The sequence below is a fragment of the Ammospiza nelsoni genome, chromosome 8 (genome assembly GCF_027579445.1).
Source record: "Ammospiza nelsoni isolate bAmmNel1 chromosome 8, bAmmNel1.pri, whole genome shotgun sequence".
In the NCBI taxonomy this organism is placed as follows: Eukaryota; Metazoa; Chordata; class Aves; order Passeriformes; family Passerellidae; genus Ammospiza; species Ammospiza nelsoni.
The window spans coordinates 19,738,928-19,759,623 of NC_080640.1; the positions used below are offsets into that span (position 1 = coordinate 19,738,928).

The window sequence follows — 20,696 nt, forward strand, 5'->3', positions numbered from 1 at the left end:
ATAAGTGTTCCCTAAAGATTCAGTAAATATGAGCTTACTTCACTTGATTTTTGAATAGAGCAACTGAAGGTAGAATGTGCATCTAGTGGTCAAACAAACTCCAAGTTCATGTTTTCCTGCCTCTTCAGGAATGGCTTTTTACATAACCCTTTCCTGCAAGAAATTTCCCATTGTAAGGCTGCCAAATCCGTGGCTTTGCCTGAGGGCAAGCACAGAGTATGACTGGGGTAAACCAGCTTGTACAGCAGACACAGTGATGGCTCATTGCACAGGTTCATTCTTATCTCTGGATGATGAAGGGAATGCTTACGCACTGGATATCTCAGCCTCCTCTTGTCAGAACAGCAGGTAGAGAGATTATCTACACGTCTCTCCATAATTTATTTGCTGAAATAGGAGATTTTCCAAAAGTCTTCTTTAATCCCTATTTCCCTCTTAGGGAAGTTCTGATAATGTCTGGTTTCTTTTGCCCTTTGCAAAGTGGCTTGCTCAGGTGTTTTGTGACTTCTGTGCTTAGGCAATAAAGATAGCTTTTATTTCCAGGAGGGATAGCATATAATTGTTTAATTTTCTATCAATTTTTGTCAAAAATCTTTCTCTGATGCCGTAAGTTCTTCTTTTTCTTTTGACCTCCTCCCTCAAATTTAGCACTACTTCTCTGTCTTCTGCTTTAGTGACAGTGTATATGAATGCTCATGCATCTGAACTTTTCTGGAAACTGTGGGTGAAAACGGATTTTTGGGCTTGGATTCCTCCAAGTCTTGGCCCTAAAGTTTTCAGAGGATGGGAGGAAAGAGGCAGAAGCATGCAGCCACATGACGGTAGAATTACTTGATCCTAAATGACAGTTTATGTAGTGAAAGTGTCCTCTTAGTTCAGTCATTCTGTTCCCTTGCTTTCATGAGATTTAAGAAGGGAAGATGTTGGTGGATTTGCCCTGCAGCACTGCTGACAGCCCTGAATGTGCCATCATTACCATCTTCTCCATAGATGTTCTTTCTTTCCATTTTGCAGTAAGGCTTTTCCAAGTATAGTTGACACTCAGCTGTATGTCAGTGTGAACTTCACCAGTGGATAGAGAAAATATTATTTGTTGGCTGTCAATTTCATGGCTCTTAGAAAAAAAAGTCCTCTGCTCTTGACAGCCTCTTTCTGTTGGGTGGGGGAGAGTTTTTTAAAGGGTCCTTCAGAGGTTTTCTCAAGCACCACTGGTAGCAATGAATAGATGAGCTCAAATTGCACTCTCAATTGTGCTCTGCAGCTGGACTTTTGGGTGCAACTTTTTGGTGGTGCTTCAGTACTGATTCTGTAAGACGGAGGTTAGCTGCACTAATGAAACAGTGCTTTTAACTGGGTTACATTAGCAGCTTACAGTGCAAGACCAAGACAGTGTTACCCAATGCAGGACACTGCATGGAGACCCATATCTGAGTTGCAATGCAGTGCCTTGTGGGGAGAAGCCAGGGGTGAGGATGGTTGACATCTGGCAGGTGTGATTGCAGTAGCATCTCTCTTGTACTTTCTGCTGGTGCTTTTTGTTTCCTTGACTTTAGGCACAGCCAAAACATTCATGTGTTTTGTAGATGTGTGTTGTGCATCATGGGTAACACAGGTTTTAGCCTGTTATCTTGATCTTGCTTTCATTTCTTACATAGTCTTGCAGACAATTTTGCTGAGCTGCTATTGTCTTCAAGATATTCACTAGTTTTGTATTAAACTAGATTTCCATAAAATTTTGTTATTTAAACTTACTCTTATATTTGGCAGTAAAACTTTATTTTTCATGCACAGCAGTCAGCCTGATGGTCTGGTGGTGAACAGCTCAAGTTGTGTTTGTTAATATTGCCATCGTGTGGCTGGATTAGATTTGCAATTTCTCCCCTCTCCCACACCCTCACCCCCAGTTTTTCTTGGTTCTTAGTGCTGGTAGCAGGTTTTAAGGAGATTTGAAGGTGAGCAGGACTATGAATAACACAAATGTATAAAAATTCTCTGTCCCAGTGAGCTCGCCTTCTGAGGACATTAGGACAGCAAAGTAGGAGACGCTGTTATAAGACAAAATATTGAAAACATCTATGACTTGTGTGATGCCTTTGTATAGCAAGCAGTACTTAAACAGATTTGATGAGAAAGGTGTGTATGGAGTGGGCTTTACCTGGAGACAAACTTGCAATCTCATGGGTTCGCTGTTTGTTTTTTATGAAGCTATTTGCGGTGGAGAAATACACAAAGATGCTGGCCAGATCCAATCTCCCAATTACCCAGATGACTACAGACCTTCCAAAGAGTGTATCTGGAAGATCACAGTTTCTGAGGGTTTTCACATAGGAATCACATTCCAAGCCTTTGAGGTGAGAAATATCATTGCATATTATATTGCAGATATTATTTTGCCTCTACAAACCCTTTAAAATTAAGAAGAAAGTAATAATAACAATAATAGTAATAATTAAAAAATTGTTTGACTACTTCAGAGTACTATTTACCTGACCAGACATTTGCTCAGAGATTTTGAGTTTTGAAGTTTAAAATATGCTGAGTTTTCAAAAACTGTTACTCTAGACAGAAGGAATTAGAAGGAACTCAAAAGTGTTGATGATGTTAGATAGGGACTCATGAGTCCTTAAATTTTCTCTCTGGTCAAATGGAAGTCAATGGTCACAGTCAAAAAAACCTCTAGTTGGTGTCACTGGGAATTGTCAGATTGCAGGATGTGACTCCCCAAAGGAACATTGTGTTCCCAGATGGCAGACAGACTTTGAAGATGTCACACAGAGTTTTCTTTTGCTGGTTATAGGATGTCTTACACTCTTAGCTACATGCCAGTGATCAGTCTCTGATTGCTGATGTTAAGTCACAGACAGGAGTGAGCAGGACCTTGGTTGGTGCCTAAATGTCATCCATCCCACAGGCTGCTGTGGCTTGTGTACACTCACCATGCTTGTCCTGTAAAGGGCTGACACTACAGCCTCACCATGGCTATTCCTTGAGCCTCTTGGTTTGCAGTTGTTCTGCTCTGTTTCTTACAGCTTCTCTTGCAGAAGCAGTTTGTAGATGGTCAGGGACTGGGTTTCACTGCAGGGTAGCCATGAAGCAGTGGCAGAACTGAGATGTGCCTATGCTTGAATGCAATTTGAGCTGCAGAAGAGCTCAGTGGCAGCCACAGCAAGTACTTGACTGTAGCCAGTTGTTTGGGGAACTGGTCTGTGGGCAAAGTCTAACTGTGTCAGTAGCCTGGCTGAGGAAATCTCACTGTGAGGTACAGACAGACACTTTTCCCACTGCAGGTTGAGTGGCATGATGCCTGCTCCTACGACTACCTGGAGATCCGAGACGGCCTCACTGAGCAGAGCCCCCTCCTTGGCCACTTCTGTGGCTACGAGAAGCCAGAAGACATCAAATCCAGCTCAAACAAAGTATGGATGAAGTTTGCATCTGATGCAACCATCAATAAAGCAGGCTTTGCAGCAAATTTCTTTAAAGGTATGTGATCTAATGCCTCTCACAATCAAAGCTGGGGATAATTAATCCCTTAAGCTACTGCCATCCACAAATCAATTCATTCTATCTATCAGTTCATACGTTATCATTCCATCCACTTGTACTTAGTATTTTTTTGAACAATTTGTTTGCAAATATTGAATTTATGTACAAATTGCTTTGGGACTGTAGAGGGGGTTGATGCTTAGGCAGAAACACCTCGTCCCTGATTAGGTCAGAAATAAACTCTGCTGGGCTGGTGTCAGCATAAATGTTGCACAGCTGGATGGAATGTCACCTCCATTTAGCCATAGCAGAGGACACTGACATTTTCAAACAAGTACTAATACTGCACAAGACGTGTTAAAAACAGTCTCTGATTAAGTTCTATTCCAAAAGAAGCCTCTGGAGAGAAGATGAATCTAAGTGCAAGTAGAGTCCTAGTAAAAGAATACTGAGACCTTTAGGAGATTAGGAGATGAATGTATTTCCAAACTGAGATTCTCTTCAGGAAGATGTAAGACTAAGACTTTAGTTTTTTTTTAAGAGCTAGACCCTAGAAATGGTCCTTTACCAGGATGCTTAATAGAGGCAAGAACCAAATATCTAACTGCTTGAGAAAATACCTGTGGAGCTGCTGGGGATCAGAGGGTCATGTTTGTCTTAGGTTCAGTAGCACTTGTACAGAAATAATAGTTGCAATGCCAATATTTGGATTGCATAAGTCCTTTATTTATTTCTACCTTAACTTTTATCTTGTATTAAGAGTATCGTGGTCCATTTAGGAGACATACTCCATTTCACAGAGTATATTCAGGAGAATATACTCTGTGAAACTCTGTAAAACTTTATTTCATGAACTTAAGACTTTAAACAAACAAACATGTCAGGGCTCAATCCCCTTGGCTCAGACTAGTCTGTCCTATGAATTCACTTATTCACCATTCAAGGCATAAAATGTCATCATTTGTAACCCATAATTCTTAAACCATGCACTTAAGTGGAAAAAAAAAAAAGGTAAATAAAGTTTAATTCACAGATTATATTCACCCGTAAATTTGAGAGGTCTTAATGGACTGTGACAAAGGGTGATTGCAAGATCACTGGCAAATACTGTCACACTTGATCTCAGTCCCTGGACAGGTCTCACAGTACCTAGATTTCCTTGTTTAAGTTTCTCAGGTTGCATAAAGGCTCAGAGAATATTTCTTTCTAAAGATATTTTGGCCCTTTCCGGAGTGAACAGTGCAGGCTGAGTGTGGCAGAGATGTCTTTCAAGAGTAGCACTACATGGAGACACAGCACATCTTTCTCTAAAATCTGAGTTTCACCTACAATTTTGTAGGGGAAGAAAGTTAAACACCTGAACCTGAAGTGCTTTCTCTGCGATGCAGATAGGCAGAAATAAATTAGTTTCTTTTTTTTTTTAATGTAAAAATGTGTGAACTTGTACATTTATGCAATTGGAGACACAGGTATTTTCTGTGGAGTTTTTGCTGGCAGACTAGATTTTTCAGTGTCTGCTTGAATTGTTCATATTTGAATTAGAAACCATATAGCTTGTGGTTACAGCATTTTTGATTAGAGCATTTTTAAGTCCATGCCAGTAAATTCAGCTGAGGAGCAAAGTGGTTTTGCCTGAACCAACCATCACAGTAGTCATAGCTGCACAATTTCTAGCCAGCTTGTATCGTGGGCAGAGCTGATGTCTGTGTGCAAAAGCTGTGTAGACACATGTACAGGCTACATGTGGAGCTTCAAGCTGGAATCTGAAGTCTGCAGTCTCTACCTCCATATCCAGGGGGATTGAGAGACACTCTGTGAGCAAAGAGACCAAATTAGATGGCTCTGCAGGCACTCTTCAGACTGCTTCTCACAGCTGATTGAGCAATGGGTAAGCTTTGCCTTAATGAATAAGGAAAGGAATAGAGCTTCAATTAAATGTCTTACAACACTGAAAGAAAATAACTTAGCCTAAAAAATCAGAGTTAAGGATGGAATTGAATGCTATGCTTTGTGAGACCATGCAATGGTAATGTCTAAGTTTTCAGAGAAAATAAAGCTGCAATCAGAGGGTAAGCCATTGGTCACACCCAAGATGCATTGCCAGGAAGATATGGACAGCAATTAGCTCATGCCCACCCAGTCAGGTAATCCTGGATACCTTCAGGGTTATTCTTGTTAGTTGTCGTCATTTTGGCAACAAATTGTTTGTATCATTGAAGCCTATTTTTATATGGTTGAAGTGTTAGTTCATCTACCTGGAGCAGGAGAGAAGAATGAGAAGAAGCAGCAGGGTCATGTACTGCTTTGGCTCCCCATCCCCTCCTGCCTTTGCATACCCATGGCTTTGCTGAAGGGGCTGAGTGTCACTTGTAGGGGTACAAGGCAGGGGGAGAAGGGCTTGGAGTGAAGCTGAGCCGACAAAGGGAAGCAGAAAGATGTTTTCTCTAAGTGTTTTAACATATTTGTTTTCAGTTTTGGTTTCCTCATACCTAAATCAGCACTCAGATATTTATATTAATTGGCAGTAAATTAAGTTAAATTCCCCAGAACTGAGTCTGTTTGAACAGAACAGTAATTGGTGGATAATTTGTCTGCTCAACCCAGAACTTTTTTGCTCTTATTCTTCCTGTTTTCTTCCTCATTCCATGGGAGTGGCAGGCCAGGGAATGATCCAACAGCAAGATGGGAGTTTGGCTGCTAGCTGAGGTTAACCCACCACAGCTATGTTAATAAAACTGTCTGTTAAGGGATGCATGTGGAATCAGGGGTCAGGGTGAGAAGCCAGGGCCTATCTTTGTATTAAAATGTCAGTTCAGGTTGTTGAGATGTGATTGAAGAACCTGACTTCAGAGTCTAGGACAGCAAGATTCATGTGCCTGTGAAAAGACAAATACTGGCATGTCCTGCCAGCTCCTTTGCAGCACCCTGTTCCGTGGGGTATCACCTCCCTCAGCTCCATTACTGTGTGGGCCATAGTGGGTTACTTCCTGGTAGCTCAAGTTACTCAAGAGGGTGAGGAATTTAAAACAAACAATTCAAAGCCAAAAAATGGCATATGAGAACAAAAGGCAGTGAAGTCTTTACAGTGTTTTCCTGCTTGTGTCTAGCAAAAGCACTGTTGGCAAGTAGCAGTAATGGCAGTCCTTAATGGTTCTGGTGTTAGGAGTATTTCAGCACTTGTGAGCTCTGCTGCAGTGCCTGCTCCACAGCCTTGGCTCAGCAGTCAGGGCTCTGTTCCTTCTGTCCAGAAGGGTTGCATGAGGAATATCAGGGTGTTTGGGTGGTCAGGAAAGTGCTACTTGCTCTGGTTTTCTCCTGACAGAGATGGATGAGTGTTCTCTGCCGGACAATGGTGGGTGTGAGCAGCACTGTGAGAACACACTGGGCAGTTACAAATGCACCTGTGAGCCTGGCTATGAGTTGACAGCTGATAAAAAGAGCTGTGAAGGTAAGTAACCCACAGATTGAACCACCTGACTCTAGGAGAGGTACTACAGCTATAAATGGAATTGAACAGTGTTGGTGTGATTTTCCTTACCCCTCCATGATTTTCCTTACCCCTCCATCCTCTTTATTTCACTTTATTTTGCCCCAACAGATATTTTTGGTTTTTTTAAAATCTTACATTAAGAAACAAGTTTTGGTTCAAAAAACCCTGAAAATGCTCTGATTTATACTGCTAATCATCCCTAAAGCCAGTTGACCTTCATGGCCAGAGATTGCTGTTCAGACCAGATCTCCCACAGTGCAACATGATGGAGGCAGGCATTACAACCTAACCATTGAGTGGCCCAAAAGTGTTTAAATCGAACACTGAATTTATTTGTTTTTCATAAAGGAATTTACTTCATATAATAAAATATCAATGTTGTGTCTGCATGCAAAACATGCTTTTCCACACTGAAGAGAATTTTCCTCCCTTCCTCTTTTATGAAGAAAAAACCTCCATGTCTATAATAGAAGGTGTTTGTGTCAGCTTTCTAGAGAGTTAATCTCATGCAACAAGTGTTGCTTCTACCAACAATACAGTTGTTGGTGTGCTGAAAACCCATCCACTGTTCTTGTCTCAAAACTCTGTCTGTAGGGACATTTGGGGAGCTCCACATGCTATCAGTGTGCTCTCAACATCACCTGGTTTGCCCTGCCTTCTGCTTTGGTCAAACTGTTTGGGTAAGAGTGCTGTTGACTTGATGAGGGCAGTCAGGTGTGTGCAAAAGGCTTCTGAAAGCTTTTTTTTTTCTCCATAATCCCTCACAATTTTAGCAAGCCAGTTGCTAAATTGCTATAACTTGGGAGGGTTTTTTCTGAACTTCATTCTTAACCTCCTATTTTAAACTTCATTTGTGGGCAAAACAGAAGGGATAGTCTTTGAAATCGTAGCAATATACATCAGAGTAAATTGCTTTTTTTTTCTCCAAAACCACTTGCTTGCTACTCTATTAGTATTGAAGCTGCTCCCTTGGGTTAGGGTTAGTCCTCTTAATGCAAAATGATGCTGGGAACAAGACCCAGAAAGCTTTTATCCCTGTGGGTTTTGATGATGTGGCTATATCTCATTATTCTCAAGAAACAGCAAGGTAAAAAAATGCTTTGTTGCAAATAGAATTTTGCAGCAAATTGAGATTTACTCCTTTGAGGTAATAGTCCTGCCCTCCCACAAGAGGATGAAGTTGAGATGTCTTAAATTTTTAAAGGCTGTGGGATAATACAGCTAAGTCTTGACTTTGCCTTCAACTTTCCCTAGAGAAGATGCAATCCAAATATAATAAACCACTGAAGAGTTGACAGGTATGTCTTCCCTATGATTCCATTATCTTGTAATTGTTCCATTACTAATAAGCTTAAAATAGTAAGGTTTGCAGCACTGAGTGTAGGTGAATTTACCAAGCTGGGCTTTACAGCCATGTTGTGCATGTCAAGTCAACTGATTCACAGAAAACCCAAGGAGGGAGATGAAAAAGGAAATTAAGTCTTACCTGTTGGCTCTCAGGGCCATAGCCTCATTGGGAGGTGATTTACTGCAGGTGAAGTTTCTGTCTTCTTCACACTTCCCAGCATTTTAAGCCTGTTCTGGAGGCTGGGGTTTGAAATGTGCCACCCACCAGGATCTGGTTCATTTGCTAGTTAGCACTGTGGCCCAATCTGTGTGTGTGAACAGAACCAAGTAAAACTTGTGTTCATTTATTGCCTCTCCAGCTGCCTGTGGGGGCTTCATCACCAAGCTCAATGGGACCATTACTAGCCCTGGATGGCCCAAGGAATATCCTACTAACAAAAACTGCGTCTGGCAGGTGGTAGCTCCAGCCCAGTACCGGATCTCTCTGCAGTTCGAAGTGTTTGAGCTGGAAGGCAATGATGTACGTAACCAGTCCCTGCATCTCAGAGGTGGGACTACTGGCTAAATCAGAACTGGATAAACCCTTGGGGTACAAGGAGGAGGAGGCTCTGTCTTACTGGTGGAGCTCCTGGTTGTTTTCCCACCCTCAATGTAAATACAACAATAACAGTTGACTCTTCTCCTTGAAGTCTGGATTTGCTTTCTCTATGGAGTGGAAGGATTAAAGCTGTTCTATTATAAGTGGGTGCAATGGTTTAACCAATCTGGCAACTAAGCACCACACAACTGCTCACTCTCTTTCCTCCATGGAGAGGAATGGGGGAGAGAATCAGAAAGGTAAAAGTGAGAGAAACTCATGAGTTGAGTTTAATAGATAAAGCAAAAGCCACTCATGCAAGCAAAGAAAAATGAGGAATTAGTTCACTACTTCCCATGGGCAGGCAGGTGTTCAGCCATCTTCAGGAGATCCAGGCTCCATCACACATAGTAGTTACTGGGGAAGACAGACAATGTCACTCCAAATGTCTCCCCTTCCTGCTTCTTCTCTCTACTCACCCCCACTTTATATACTAGGTATGATCTCTTGTGGTATGCAATATCCATTTGTTCAGTGAGGATCAGCTGTCCTGGCCATGTCCCCTCCCAGCTCCCTGAGCACCCCCAGCCTCCTCACTGGTGGAGCAGTACAAGAAGCAAAAAAAGGTCTTGACTCCATGCAACTCCTGCTCAGCAGCAACAAAATGTCTTGATATTATCAAGCCTCTTCTCAGCACAAATCCAAAACACAGCCCAGTGCCAGTCACCGTGAAGAAAATTTAATCTAGCCCGGCCAAAACCAGCACAATGGGCTTATTTTCTCTACTAGTTTTGCATAATTGTAGGTATTTTCCATCCCTAATAGGTGTCCCGCCTCCCACCTCTCCAGTGCTGCTTTTGCTGGAAAATAGTTGGAAATAAACAATGAGTTCTTCAATGCTAAAGGAAGTAACAGTAAAAGAGTGTGTTCTCTGCCATGCACGGTAAAGTTTGAGCAAAGCACTCAGGTCTGCATTTCCCTGCTGTAAATGGGGCACTTCCATAATTCAAGAGGCTGCTAAAGTTCATTCAACACTGTCAGGTTCTTGGATAAGGTGGAAATAATTACTTTTGCTAAATTCACTGAACCTTTCCTCTTTTGAAAAAGACACCCATCATTTAAGATCAGGGCAGCAAGTGAAGGGGTGAGAAAACTGACAGAGGAGATTTTTCGCAAGTTAGGAATGTATTTGAGTACAAGGCTGTTTCTGTTCCTTCTCTGTCCCCTTCCTCTGAAATGCTCTGTTCCAAGGCCACAGAGCTAAGAAATCTCTTCCTCTCTTGGCAGGTCTGTAAATATGACTATGTTGAGGTTCGTAGTGAGCTGGCTTCTGATTCCAAGCTACATGGCAAATTCTGTGGCTCAGAGAAGCCTGAAGTAATCACATCATATGGCAACAACATGAGACTGGAGTTCAAATCTGACAACACGGTCTCCAAGAAAGGCTTTAAAGTTCACTACTTCTCTGGTATGTGGCTGTATTCTTTCATTTGCTGACCTGTCTCCTCTGACTGAACCTCGTGGTTTTGGTGAATTTTCTTCGACATCCTGTCAGAGCCTGACCTGGTTCATTAAATCTAAAAGTGTGGTTGCTCTGTTCTGTGTTACCTTCATCTTGGGTTCTCAGTGCAGTGTATGGTCCAGTTTCGTAGTGTGGTGTCAGCAAGATGGATGAGTTCCATCAATGCCTCCAGTCCTTCAACAGCAGGAAGCAATGTGGAACCTAACCCTGGAAATTGTTTCTGTCCCTAGAAGATTAGAGGAAAGCTTTTTCCTCTGAAACTAGAAGATTTCAAAAATTTCCAGTTGTGTTCTATATAGTAATCATTCCCATGAAAGCAGCATGTACTAGTGGAAGTTTTTCATCCTGTTCTCAGTCCTTTGTCAGTGATGTGCCTTGTTGGCAGGCAGTTCTGGAGGTTACCTGTATGTCATTTGGAAGCAGAAATTCAATTTCGTTGCATCTCTCCAGCAGAGGCCTAGGAGTATTAATGCTTTTGAGGAGAATGATCAGAAAAAACAGCCTTGAATTAGGACAGGTGCAGAGTAGAATCAGGACTAAGGGTTTGCCTTAATAAATTGTACAGGAGGAAGGATGAGGTGGGTATGATTCATCTAGAAATACGTTTGGGAGTGAAGAGACAGATTAATTTAATGAGATCTAGGGAGAGCATTATCCCAAGAAAAAGTAGAGATAAACTTCTCATGCATTAAAGTGGACTGGAAACCATGAGCAGATCCTATGCTCAGAAAGTGAGACTGAGGAAAGCATAGTCCTGAACACACAGGAGTCAAGATCCACTGAGGCATATTTCAGCTTTAGGGAGCAGCTCATACTTTAGATCTTCTTCATCAGCTGGCTGTTTGTGCTCAGACAGAGCTATTTAGAAATGGAGGCTCACTAGAGCACATAAGAATGTGAAAATATGAAGTAGATTTTTATCTCAGCTAGTGAATTTGTTTGATGATTTTCCTGGGCTCTATTGTTAAGGAATGAGATGCTGCTCTAGATTTCTTTTAGACAGGAGTGTTTTACCAATAACTTATATTATAGAATAGAACACATTTGTGATACATCTTATGGAATGTGAGGCAGTTGAAGAGAATAGGATCTGGACTGAAAAGCTGACTGGACTAATCCAGCAGTATAGTTGGAGGTTTGCATTGCTATCTACCAGCCTGGGTATGGGGCTCTCAGCTGGTGACTGTGGTAGGTTGTGTCACTGTTAACTCACTATTTGTTGGTTTGATCCTGCCCAGACAAGGATGAATGCTCCAAAGACAATGGTGGTTGCCAGCACGAATGTATCAACACCTTTGGGAGCTATATGTGCCAGTGCAGAAATGGCTTCGTGCTGCATGAAAACGGCCATGACTGTAAAGAAGGTAAAGTCCCCACTCCTGCCCTCAGGAATGCCAAGGTACTCCAAACACTGTTTGGTTTACCTGTGCTGAAAGGAAGTTTGTACAGCTTACCAAGCAAGGGCAGTGAAAAAGCCCTAGCTAGCTGCAAAACTGGCTAGAAATAGGACCATTCCCATTCCCCAGTCTTGCTCTCTATATGCCCACAGGGAACAGACAGGGTGGGGAGTGAAATTTGACTTGCAAAAGGAGCAGTTGTGGGACATCATCATTAGACTGGTCACTGCTGCTTCATTTAATTATTGTGTGTGAGTCAGAAGAGAAAGGATGGGCTGATCTAACCACTTGCTGATGCCAAAACTACCTTTCTTCCTGCACCGCTATCCCTGCTGTGTGCTCCCATGGCTTTCCTGTGTATGGTTTAGGGTCCTTGTCTGACCTCTCCATGAGCTGATAAAGCTCTCCAAATTGGCAAAACAAGGCAAGGCTGAGATAGACAGCTCCGGAGCCAGCACTGCGGAGGGGTTGACATTATGGCCCTGGCAACAGGGCAGATGAGGTGAAGGAGCAGGAGAGTAGATTAGGGTGTGAGGACATAGGTTAGGTTAATGAGGCCCAGGAGAGTGAGATGGTCCCTTTCCCCATCACCAGGTTAGCTCAAAATAAGTACAGGACAACCCCACCAGAACTATGGAGTAATAGTAAAAGGTCTTGTTTGGTGACTGAAGCCTTCCATATCTCTGCCCTGCAGAGGGTCTCAGTGGGCAGAGAGGACCATGTGGGACACTGCAGGGTTGCCATGTGAGACTTGCCCCAATGCGATTTCTCTCTCCCAAGCTGGTTGTGAGCACAAGCTGAGTGGTGCAGAGGGAATGATGAGCAGTCCCAACTGGCCTGACAAGTATCCCAGCCGGAAAGAGTGCACCTGGGACATCTCTGCAACACCTGGCCACCGAGTGAAAGTAGTGAGTAGCCAGAGAGCGGGCGTGTGAGGCAAGAAGCAGACTGGGTTGTGAGCAGCTGAAGTGACTCCCCACTACCACTCTGTGAGTGGGAGGCTGATGCCCTCAGGTCCTGTTTGGGGCTCTTGGAGGAGAGTTTTCTGCGAGGCTGCCCTGGCTTGCAGAAGGGCAGATCTCAGAGGGACACAAGGCAGAGGAGAGGCAGCTTGGAGGAGGCTCCAGCAGATGACAGCTGTAGAGGATTTCCCTCCGTGAACAGATGGCATAAATGCCCTCCCACCCCTACCCCTCCTTGTGAGCCACTCTCTTGGGGCCATTTCTATATAAGGTGGTGGCTGAGCCAGCCCCCAGCCCCTCTGAGGGAGAGGTGTCAGGCCCATTTTACATCATGCCCTGATGCAAATGGTAGGACATGCCCAAAGCTGTGCAGATGGCCAATATGTTGGGGGAAATAATCCCTGTGCTGAGTGGAAGTGATGTTACAGAACTGCCCTTCTGGTGTGCTGGGCAGAATTTCCAGCCAGAAAAATAAGTGTTATGAGGCTTGGATTTGATAACTGTTGTCAGGCACACATGTGAGGCAGCAAGACTGAGGCAACACAGCACACTGATATGGAATTCTGATCTTTGCCACCTTGAGATCACTCTTCTCTGAAAGTAAATTATTCTGTTTTAGTTTATGGGGAGAGTGGGACACATGTACCATTTGATCTGTTTCTCACTTGGCATTTCACTGTATGCTAAATAGTCAGATTTACTGTCTTAATTCTCCATATTAACTGTCTTAATTCTCCATATTCTTGCTCTAGACCTTCAATGAGTTTGAGATTGAGCAGCACCAAGAATGTGCCTATGACCACTTAGAAGTGTATGATGGGCCCAACAGCAAGTCACCTGTCCTTGGGCGCTTCTGTGGCAGCAAGAAACCAGACCCTGTAGTGGCTTCTACCAACAAGATGTTCCTCAGGTTTTACTCTGATGCTTCTGTGCAAAGGAGAGGTTTCCAGGCAAAGCACAGCACAGGTAAGCTGGTTGCCTGCCAATACCCCAGTGCCAAAAGATGTCATCAAGTCTCACTACATTTTTTACTAGGTAAAAACAGATACACCTTGCTCCTAAATAAGCTTAGCCTAGGTTTTAAGTGGTGTACATTCAGTTCCCAGACTGCTGCCAGTGTCATACCATAAATACCAGTGCCCATAACAGCTCCAAATTCTCTTGGTATTGGACATTCCTGTTCAGGCTCTTTTGTTTAATTTGAGGTATTTGGTTGAGCAATAATCCCTTTTGTTCCACATCAACCATTGGACAAGGAGGTGATGCAATTTAGCCCATGTACTGGCCCACCCTCAGAACAGGCCCACATTAGATTGATTGTAGTAGAAGCAGAGCTGTGCTGTGGATGACACAGCTTGATTCTCCTATCTGTGCAGCCCAGAGGTGGGTGTGTTGTGCCAACATTCATTTCTTTGAAATCCCTGCCACTGTAAATAGATGAAACATGCTCGAAGTAGCCGTGCACGTGACACTGGTGAAGAAGTGTCTTCCTCATTGGCTGCAGGAAAGCTCTGCTAAAGCACACATGTTCTACACAAACAAAGGGCTACTTTTGTGCATTGTGTGGACAGAAAAGGATTGTTTTGGTCACCAGTTTTCTGATGTGCTTCTGCTTCCTGCTGACAAAATACTTGGGGTCAGAATTTCATCTACGGGACAAATGCAAAGAGCAAAGTGATTTTTTTCTAATACAATAAAATTTCCCAGAATATGTGTCAAAAACCCTGTCCTACAGTCTAAACTGATCACCTCTTTCCATATGTGTTCTGTACCAAAAAAACCAAGTTCCTCTAAGCTCTGTGGGTCTTTGGATTCATGGGTGTCTGTAGAATTCACTGGTTTATTGTAGTTTGGTGCAGTGTTTAATTACCTTTCCTATTGCACTTCAAGCTGGAAGTCTTCTCTGCTTATGACTGACCCAAAAGTGGGATGAGTCTTTGTTGTGACTAAGAACGTTGAAAGACTGTTTTGTGTCCTTTTCTCCCTTCAGAGTGTGGTGGGATCTTAAAGGCTGAAGTACAAGCTAAGGATCTGTATTCCCATGCTCAGTATGGGGACAACAACTACCCAGGTCAAGCCAACTGTGAATGGGTGATTGTAGCAGAAGATGGTTATGGGGTGGAGCTAATATTCCAGATGTTTGAGATAGAGGAGGAGGCTGACTGTGGGTACGACTACATGGAGATTTACGATGGTTACGACAGCACTGCACCCCGTCTGGGACGCTTCTGTGGCTCGGGGGTAAGCCATGAGAGCAGGGATTTCAGAGGGGTCACTGAGAGGGCCAAGGAAGTACCCTCATACTGTTTTTGGGGAGGGGCACCTGTCATAACTCGTACTGAGAATGCTTTGTGGCTGGGTTTTGCTTCTTTCCCTTCCTCAGGAGATCACGACCATTTTCTGTTACACAGTGTTGGCTGGAAAATTCTTCCTGACTGTCCTTTGTAGCCCAGGGCCATGTACAGCAGGATGAGACTGCCATGCTGCTGTGCCCCAGACCTGCCATCAGTCTTGTGTAAATGTGGGAAATAGCTTCTAAAGGCCAGTTTCATCCTGTGTTGTTTTCTGGCTCAAGCCAAGTTGTCTTGTGGCTGTGCAAGGGTGAACGGTGGAGAGACTTAGAGCTGTGTGATGCTTGCTGCTGTCCCCTAAACTGTCACCTGCATCCCCATTACTAGAAGTGATTCTAACATGAGTAATGGTGTGTGGTTTTTGAAATCAGAAGGTCTGTGTTTGATTTGTCTAGGCCTTCAGCAATGAAATGGAGATGTCTCTTATTGAATTTAAAGAGAGACAGTCAGGGACCAGGTGTGTGGAAGAAATTCTCACAAACTGGGGAAATGGTGTGGAAACCAAGGCAAATAAAGGCAGAGCAGCTTGGTGTGAAGAAGCTCAAGGCAGCTGGGTAGTAATCTACCTACCTGCACGCTGATGAATGAAGATGGCTGGGAAAGGGAAGCACAAGGAGATTGCAGCAGGTCACAATAGTGTGGGACATAACCAGAAAGGTCATGTAAGATAAGTACCTGAGTTATCTGAACCCCAGGAGAGCCTCAGCTGCAAAACAATTTCTAGTTTTCTCCTGAAAAGACAATGACAAATTTGAGTAAACCTGAAGACTGGAATGAGAATATTCAGAGAGGTCTGTGAAAAAAGCAGCTGGAAGGACTGGGGTTGTAGAGTGGACTGACATCAGTCTTCAAACATAAAGAACAAAGGAATGTGCTTAGGAAGGCAGATAAGGGCAGGAGGTACTGAGCATTCAAGTCTCCATGTTTACTGGCCAAACTGTCTTCACTGTGGGCTTAAACTCTAGTGTCGTGATGCAGACAGTTATTTAGTCTCCATATTTGACTACTGTGTACTGTCTTCTTTCCTTTTCTGCAGCCTCTGGAAGAAATCTATTCTGCAGGGGATTCCATTATGATTCGATTCCATACAGATGACACCATCAACAAGAAAGGATTTCATGCCCGATACATAAGTACCAAATTTCAGGATGCATTGCACATGAAAAAATAGTTTGACTGCTCCTCACAGATATTCCCCTGAAGATTGAGACATTTAACTGTGATCTTTGTCTTTTATTTTTAAAGCTTCTGTGCACTTGGCCAAAAGCAGTGTACATTATTTTCTGTAACTAAAACTAAATCCAGTCTCAAAGGTTTGCCTCTGCAATTATTAGCATGACCCTTTCTTGTTAACCTACCCAGGACCAAAAAATTGTGTTTTAATCATACCTGCCAGGGCATAAACATTGTATTTTGCACAACTTGCCATGGGGCTGAATGAAGACTGAACTTGAATTGAGAATAGCCTTCATCTCTTGCATATCTTGTTTCTAGGTGACATTTCCCAAGCATCCACATGAGCTGTCTGAACATGTTTTCTGGAGCAAGTGTTTTGGACAGACATCCAGTAGGATTTTTTCAAAGGACTTTGTGAGCCACACCCTACCTGCCCCAACTACTCTGTGCAATAAGAGACCAACCATATGGCTGTGCCTGCATCACTCTTTCTGTCCTCTCTATTACTGTCTTGCTTATTGTTGAGTGGAGAGCAAGGCAGGGGACAGGGACAGTCTCTTCTAGCTACTTGGATTCCAGGGAATGAGGAGGACACAGTATTTGGTTTGTAGTAATTGTCATGGTATATGTTGAATGGAAATACTTCAATGCAGTGCTCAAGGCAAGGGCGGAGTGGCTGACAGGGAAATGTGGTGAGATGCAAGGCAAAGCTGTATGATGGTGGCAAAGCTCAGTGTTGACAGCCTGCCCCAGTTATATCACCATGCATGGCAGCTCAGAGGGCTGTGGCAGCACTCCAGGCCCTGTCTTTAATAAGGAATCTCTCCTTCTCACTCCACCCATGCCTGCTTTCTCAGCCTTCTTTACACTGCTTCCTTTCTGTAGTACCACTTCCCTGTGAGCCCTTCCTTTTCATAGTGGAGCTGCTCTCCCCAGGGCTCCCTACCACAACCTAGAGGTGCTCTGCAACTTCAGCTGGCCAGAACATCTCGCTGAAGAAAACACTGGGGCAGGGGAAATCATGGTGTCCCTGAGGCAGAGGGACACAGGCCATGCTAAGGTCAGCTTTGGTGATCTCTGGGAACTTGTCAAACTTGCAACCTGCAGGCATGGGGCTAGAAATGGAAGAGTTCTTCTGGTTTCTGCTTCCTCCCCATTTGTCACTGGTGCTGGCCCAGTCTCTTAACTTCACAGCAAGGCTGCAAGTGAGATGGTAACTTTGACTTAGAACACTTAAGAGTTATAAAGCTCAGACATGTTCTTGTTTGCCTATGAGAGCTATGCAGCCACAGGCTTGAAGAATTAACAGGTAGCTTGGTGCTTCTTTCAGAAAAAAAAAAAAAAAAAAGTATGTTTTGGGGGAACCACTGTAACTGAGCAGTTGACATGGGAGGAAAAAAAATACTTAATTCTGAATGTTTCATTAAGGCACTCACGGGCAATTATGAGCTAAAAGCTGAGGTATGTTAGCTTTAATAAAGTATTTATAATCCAAGGATTGCTATGTTTACATAACCATTGTGCTGTCAGGCTTTGGAGCGGCACCTCCTCTCTGGTGTATGACTGTGGAGAAGTGTGGGGCCAGTGCCACTGTCTGACACAAACAACATTCCTGGAGATAAGGGCATTTTTGAGATGGATAATAAGTAGACCCAGCCCTCTTCAGAAATCCTTGAATAGAATATGGGCCAAGTATTGTGAATACTAGGAGAAGCAAATGCATGAAAATATTTTCTTGCTTAGATCAAGAAAAGTAAAGTAATTTATGCCTACACACAGAGGATTATTTGTATATAAAATGTGCATGTAGAAGACCAGTAGTCAAAGCCTTAATAAGTGTAATGTGAACAAAAATGTACCATGGACTATAGCTTTATTGCAGGCTGTATAAAATCATGTTATCTCTGTTTTGGTTTTGGTTTTTTTCGTTTGCTTTATTTCAGCTCTGCTTTGTTTATTTTTTCAAATTTTGTGGCCTTTTTACAGGCAAGACCTCTGATCTCAAGCTGTTTGACCATGCAGGTCTGGAGAAGTAAGCTCTGCTAGATGGGGTGTGCGTTTGTCCTTCTCTTCTTTGCTCCAGTTCAAGCAAAATTACAATAACTCAGGTCTGGAAATAAAGGTGTGACATCAATCCCTGTGAAACAGAAGCAAAGTTTCAGGTGACAAGCAGCAGTTCAAGTTTCCTGACCTTTTAGTGGCAGCAGTGACTCTAGAGGAAAGTGACTGTAGCAGGTTCCCATGTACTTTAACATCTTTTTTTCCATGTTCTGGTAATTTCCCATACAACCCAGACTGGTTTGATGCACATGCTTGCAATGTGGTTTGACAGATCTACGACACTTGTTAGTGTTCATCCAGATGTCTTTTGTGACAGTGTGTTCACAAATATTGTACTGTGCATTCCATCCAATGATCTATGTAGAATATTTCTGCTGTACTGACTGGACTTTACAGTCAATAATTCTAAATGAGTGAAATTTTCTTAAGAAAAACAGTATCAAACCCTCTGATGTGTGAATATGTATTCTGGTCTTTGTGTGGTTTTACATTTCACTAACTAGAATAATTTTTAGAGGGGGAGAAGAAGAGGGTGTGGGGACAATCACAAAAGTACCTGTGTCCAGAACAAATCTCTGCATTCATTAAAGACTGTGGATTCAGTTGTGCATTCTGTTGTATGCATACATTTTCCACTTCCTCAAGGGGAGGAACTCTCTTACTGCATTCCTTGTTTTGCCAGCTGTTGTTTGGGTCTGCAGGTAATACCAGGAAGGAACATGGCTGTGGTCTTTTAGGTTTGTATTGGCTATTGCAATCAAGGGAGCATTTAGAAAGTGGGGCAGAGGAACAAGTTGGCCAGCCAAAGGGCTACATTGTCCCATGTGTTGCTCACACTTCAGGGGGCCTAGATGCAGGTCTGCAGTGATAAATATCAGGGATCAGAGAATTAGTCTGAAAGCATTTTTTAAAGGATCAGCTCATTCGCTACACTACAACCCCATGGCCTTCAGCAGCAGGTGCCAAAGACCCTGAGACTTGAAATTCCTGTGTGAAGGACCAGAGGGTGAGGTAGATATTCCTTACCGCAAAGTTTTAGTCCACAATCAGTGGCAGCAAAATGCTGCTAAGGCAGCACCTAAGATGCTTTTTCTTCCTCTTTCTGTCCACTGCTTGATGTCTACCCTGCTTGCTAAGGACCATGTCTGAGTTCTTTCCCCAGCACACACCTAATTGATTAATGTTCCACTACCCAGAACAGTGCTGTGGTGTGTCACAGCTACCCAAACCTTCATGGTATCTGAATTTTCTCTCAGCTGTTCCCAAAGGCAAAGCAGGAGATGAAGTAAGGAATAAGGATCCCCATGTAGCCTTCTGCAGCCAAGTACCATGGCGCAGCATGGCCCAGGGGCACAACTTACTTCAGACAAAGAATCATACCTCAGTCCAGACAGGCTCATTGGTCTCAGCATCAAGCCAGGAGAAATCTTCCACTTTGTCCTGGCATTTCCAGCAAATGCTGGCAGAGGAGGTAGTAGCCTTAGAAAGCAAAAGCAGGATTCCCCTCTGTGCCTTGTAAGTGCAGTCTTAGAGCAAGAAGCTACCTGATTTGCCATGCTGCTGGTAGAGAAGATATGGAGGCTCCAGTCCCCTGAAGCCCAGCTTCCCAGGTGTGTGCCAGAGCCTGGATGTTCTGGGACCTAGCCAGTTTGTCTGAGTCAGCCCAAGAAAAATGCCATCTTTTCCACTTTGCAGGTCCTGCATGTGTTAGCAGGAAAAGAAGTTTATCCTAAAAGGAGCACTAACCCTGACATTGGTTAGTCTGCTGTTACTGCATGCAGGGATTTTCCATGGAGAAGTATGAAATGGTGAGTGGAAGTTGGGTCTTTGGATGGGAGTAGCAGGGAGAGATCAGAAAGGAGGAGAGGTGAGGCACTGGACCATCTATCTATTGGTTGGAAAGCTCCATGGGAGTGTTTAACCTCCCGTTCTCTGCCCCAACCACAGCAATCAAATTCACTGCTTCATTAGCTCTGCCTTTCCTTACCATGCAAGAGATGGTTTCAAATACCTGCTTGGATTTTAGCATCTGCCCTCAGCCTTTCTGTCCTGGAGCTATTGTTGGGTCTTAGGGAAGTTGGAGCAAAGAGGAGGTTGGTGCCCTAGGTTATGAAGCAGACCTCTGCAAGGTCATTCTCGTGAGCAGGTGTCAAGAGGATGCTGTCATTGTTCCAAATGACACAGCATTATTGCATCCAGCTTAGGATATGTTGAATATTATCCCAAATATTATCCTCTGTGTGGTTGGTTATCCCCTGAGCATGTTCTGTGTTCTGGAGCTCTTTAGGAAGAGAACATTTTCTCACTGCCCTGTGCTTCTTATGCAG

The 20,696-nt window shown here is 43.4% G+C and overlaps 1 protein-coding gene across 1 annotated transcript in view; it reads left to right on the top strand.

Moving 5' to 3' along the window:
* The window catches only part of TLL2 (tolloid like 2), an 85,472-nt gene extending 66,548 nt beyond the window's left edge, over positions 1-18,924 (top strand). The window contains exons 12-21 of the mRNA XM_059477362.1: positions 2,206-2,351; positions 3,288-3,483; positions 6,809-6,934; positions 8,683-8,843; positions 10,188-10,368; positions 11,661-11,786; positions 12,600-12,727; positions 13,534-13,747; positions 14,772-15,022; positions 16,169-18,924. Of these exons, the coding sequence (XP_059333345.1) occupies positions 2,206-2,351; positions 3,288-3,483; positions 6,809-6,934; positions 8,683-8,843; positions 10,188-10,368; positions 11,661-11,786; positions 12,600-12,727; positions 13,534-13,747; positions 14,772-15,022; positions 16,169-16,303 (1,664 nt within the window). The 3' untranslated portion in view covers positions 16,304-18,924. The remainder of the gene's footprint in view (positions 1-2,205; positions 2,352-3,287; positions 3,484-6,808; positions 6,935-8,682; positions 8,844-10,187; positions 10,369-11,660; positions 11,787-12,599; positions 12,728-13,533; positions 13,748-14,771; positions 15,023-16,168) is intronic.
* Positions 18,925-20,696: the final 1,772 nt, after the last annotated feature.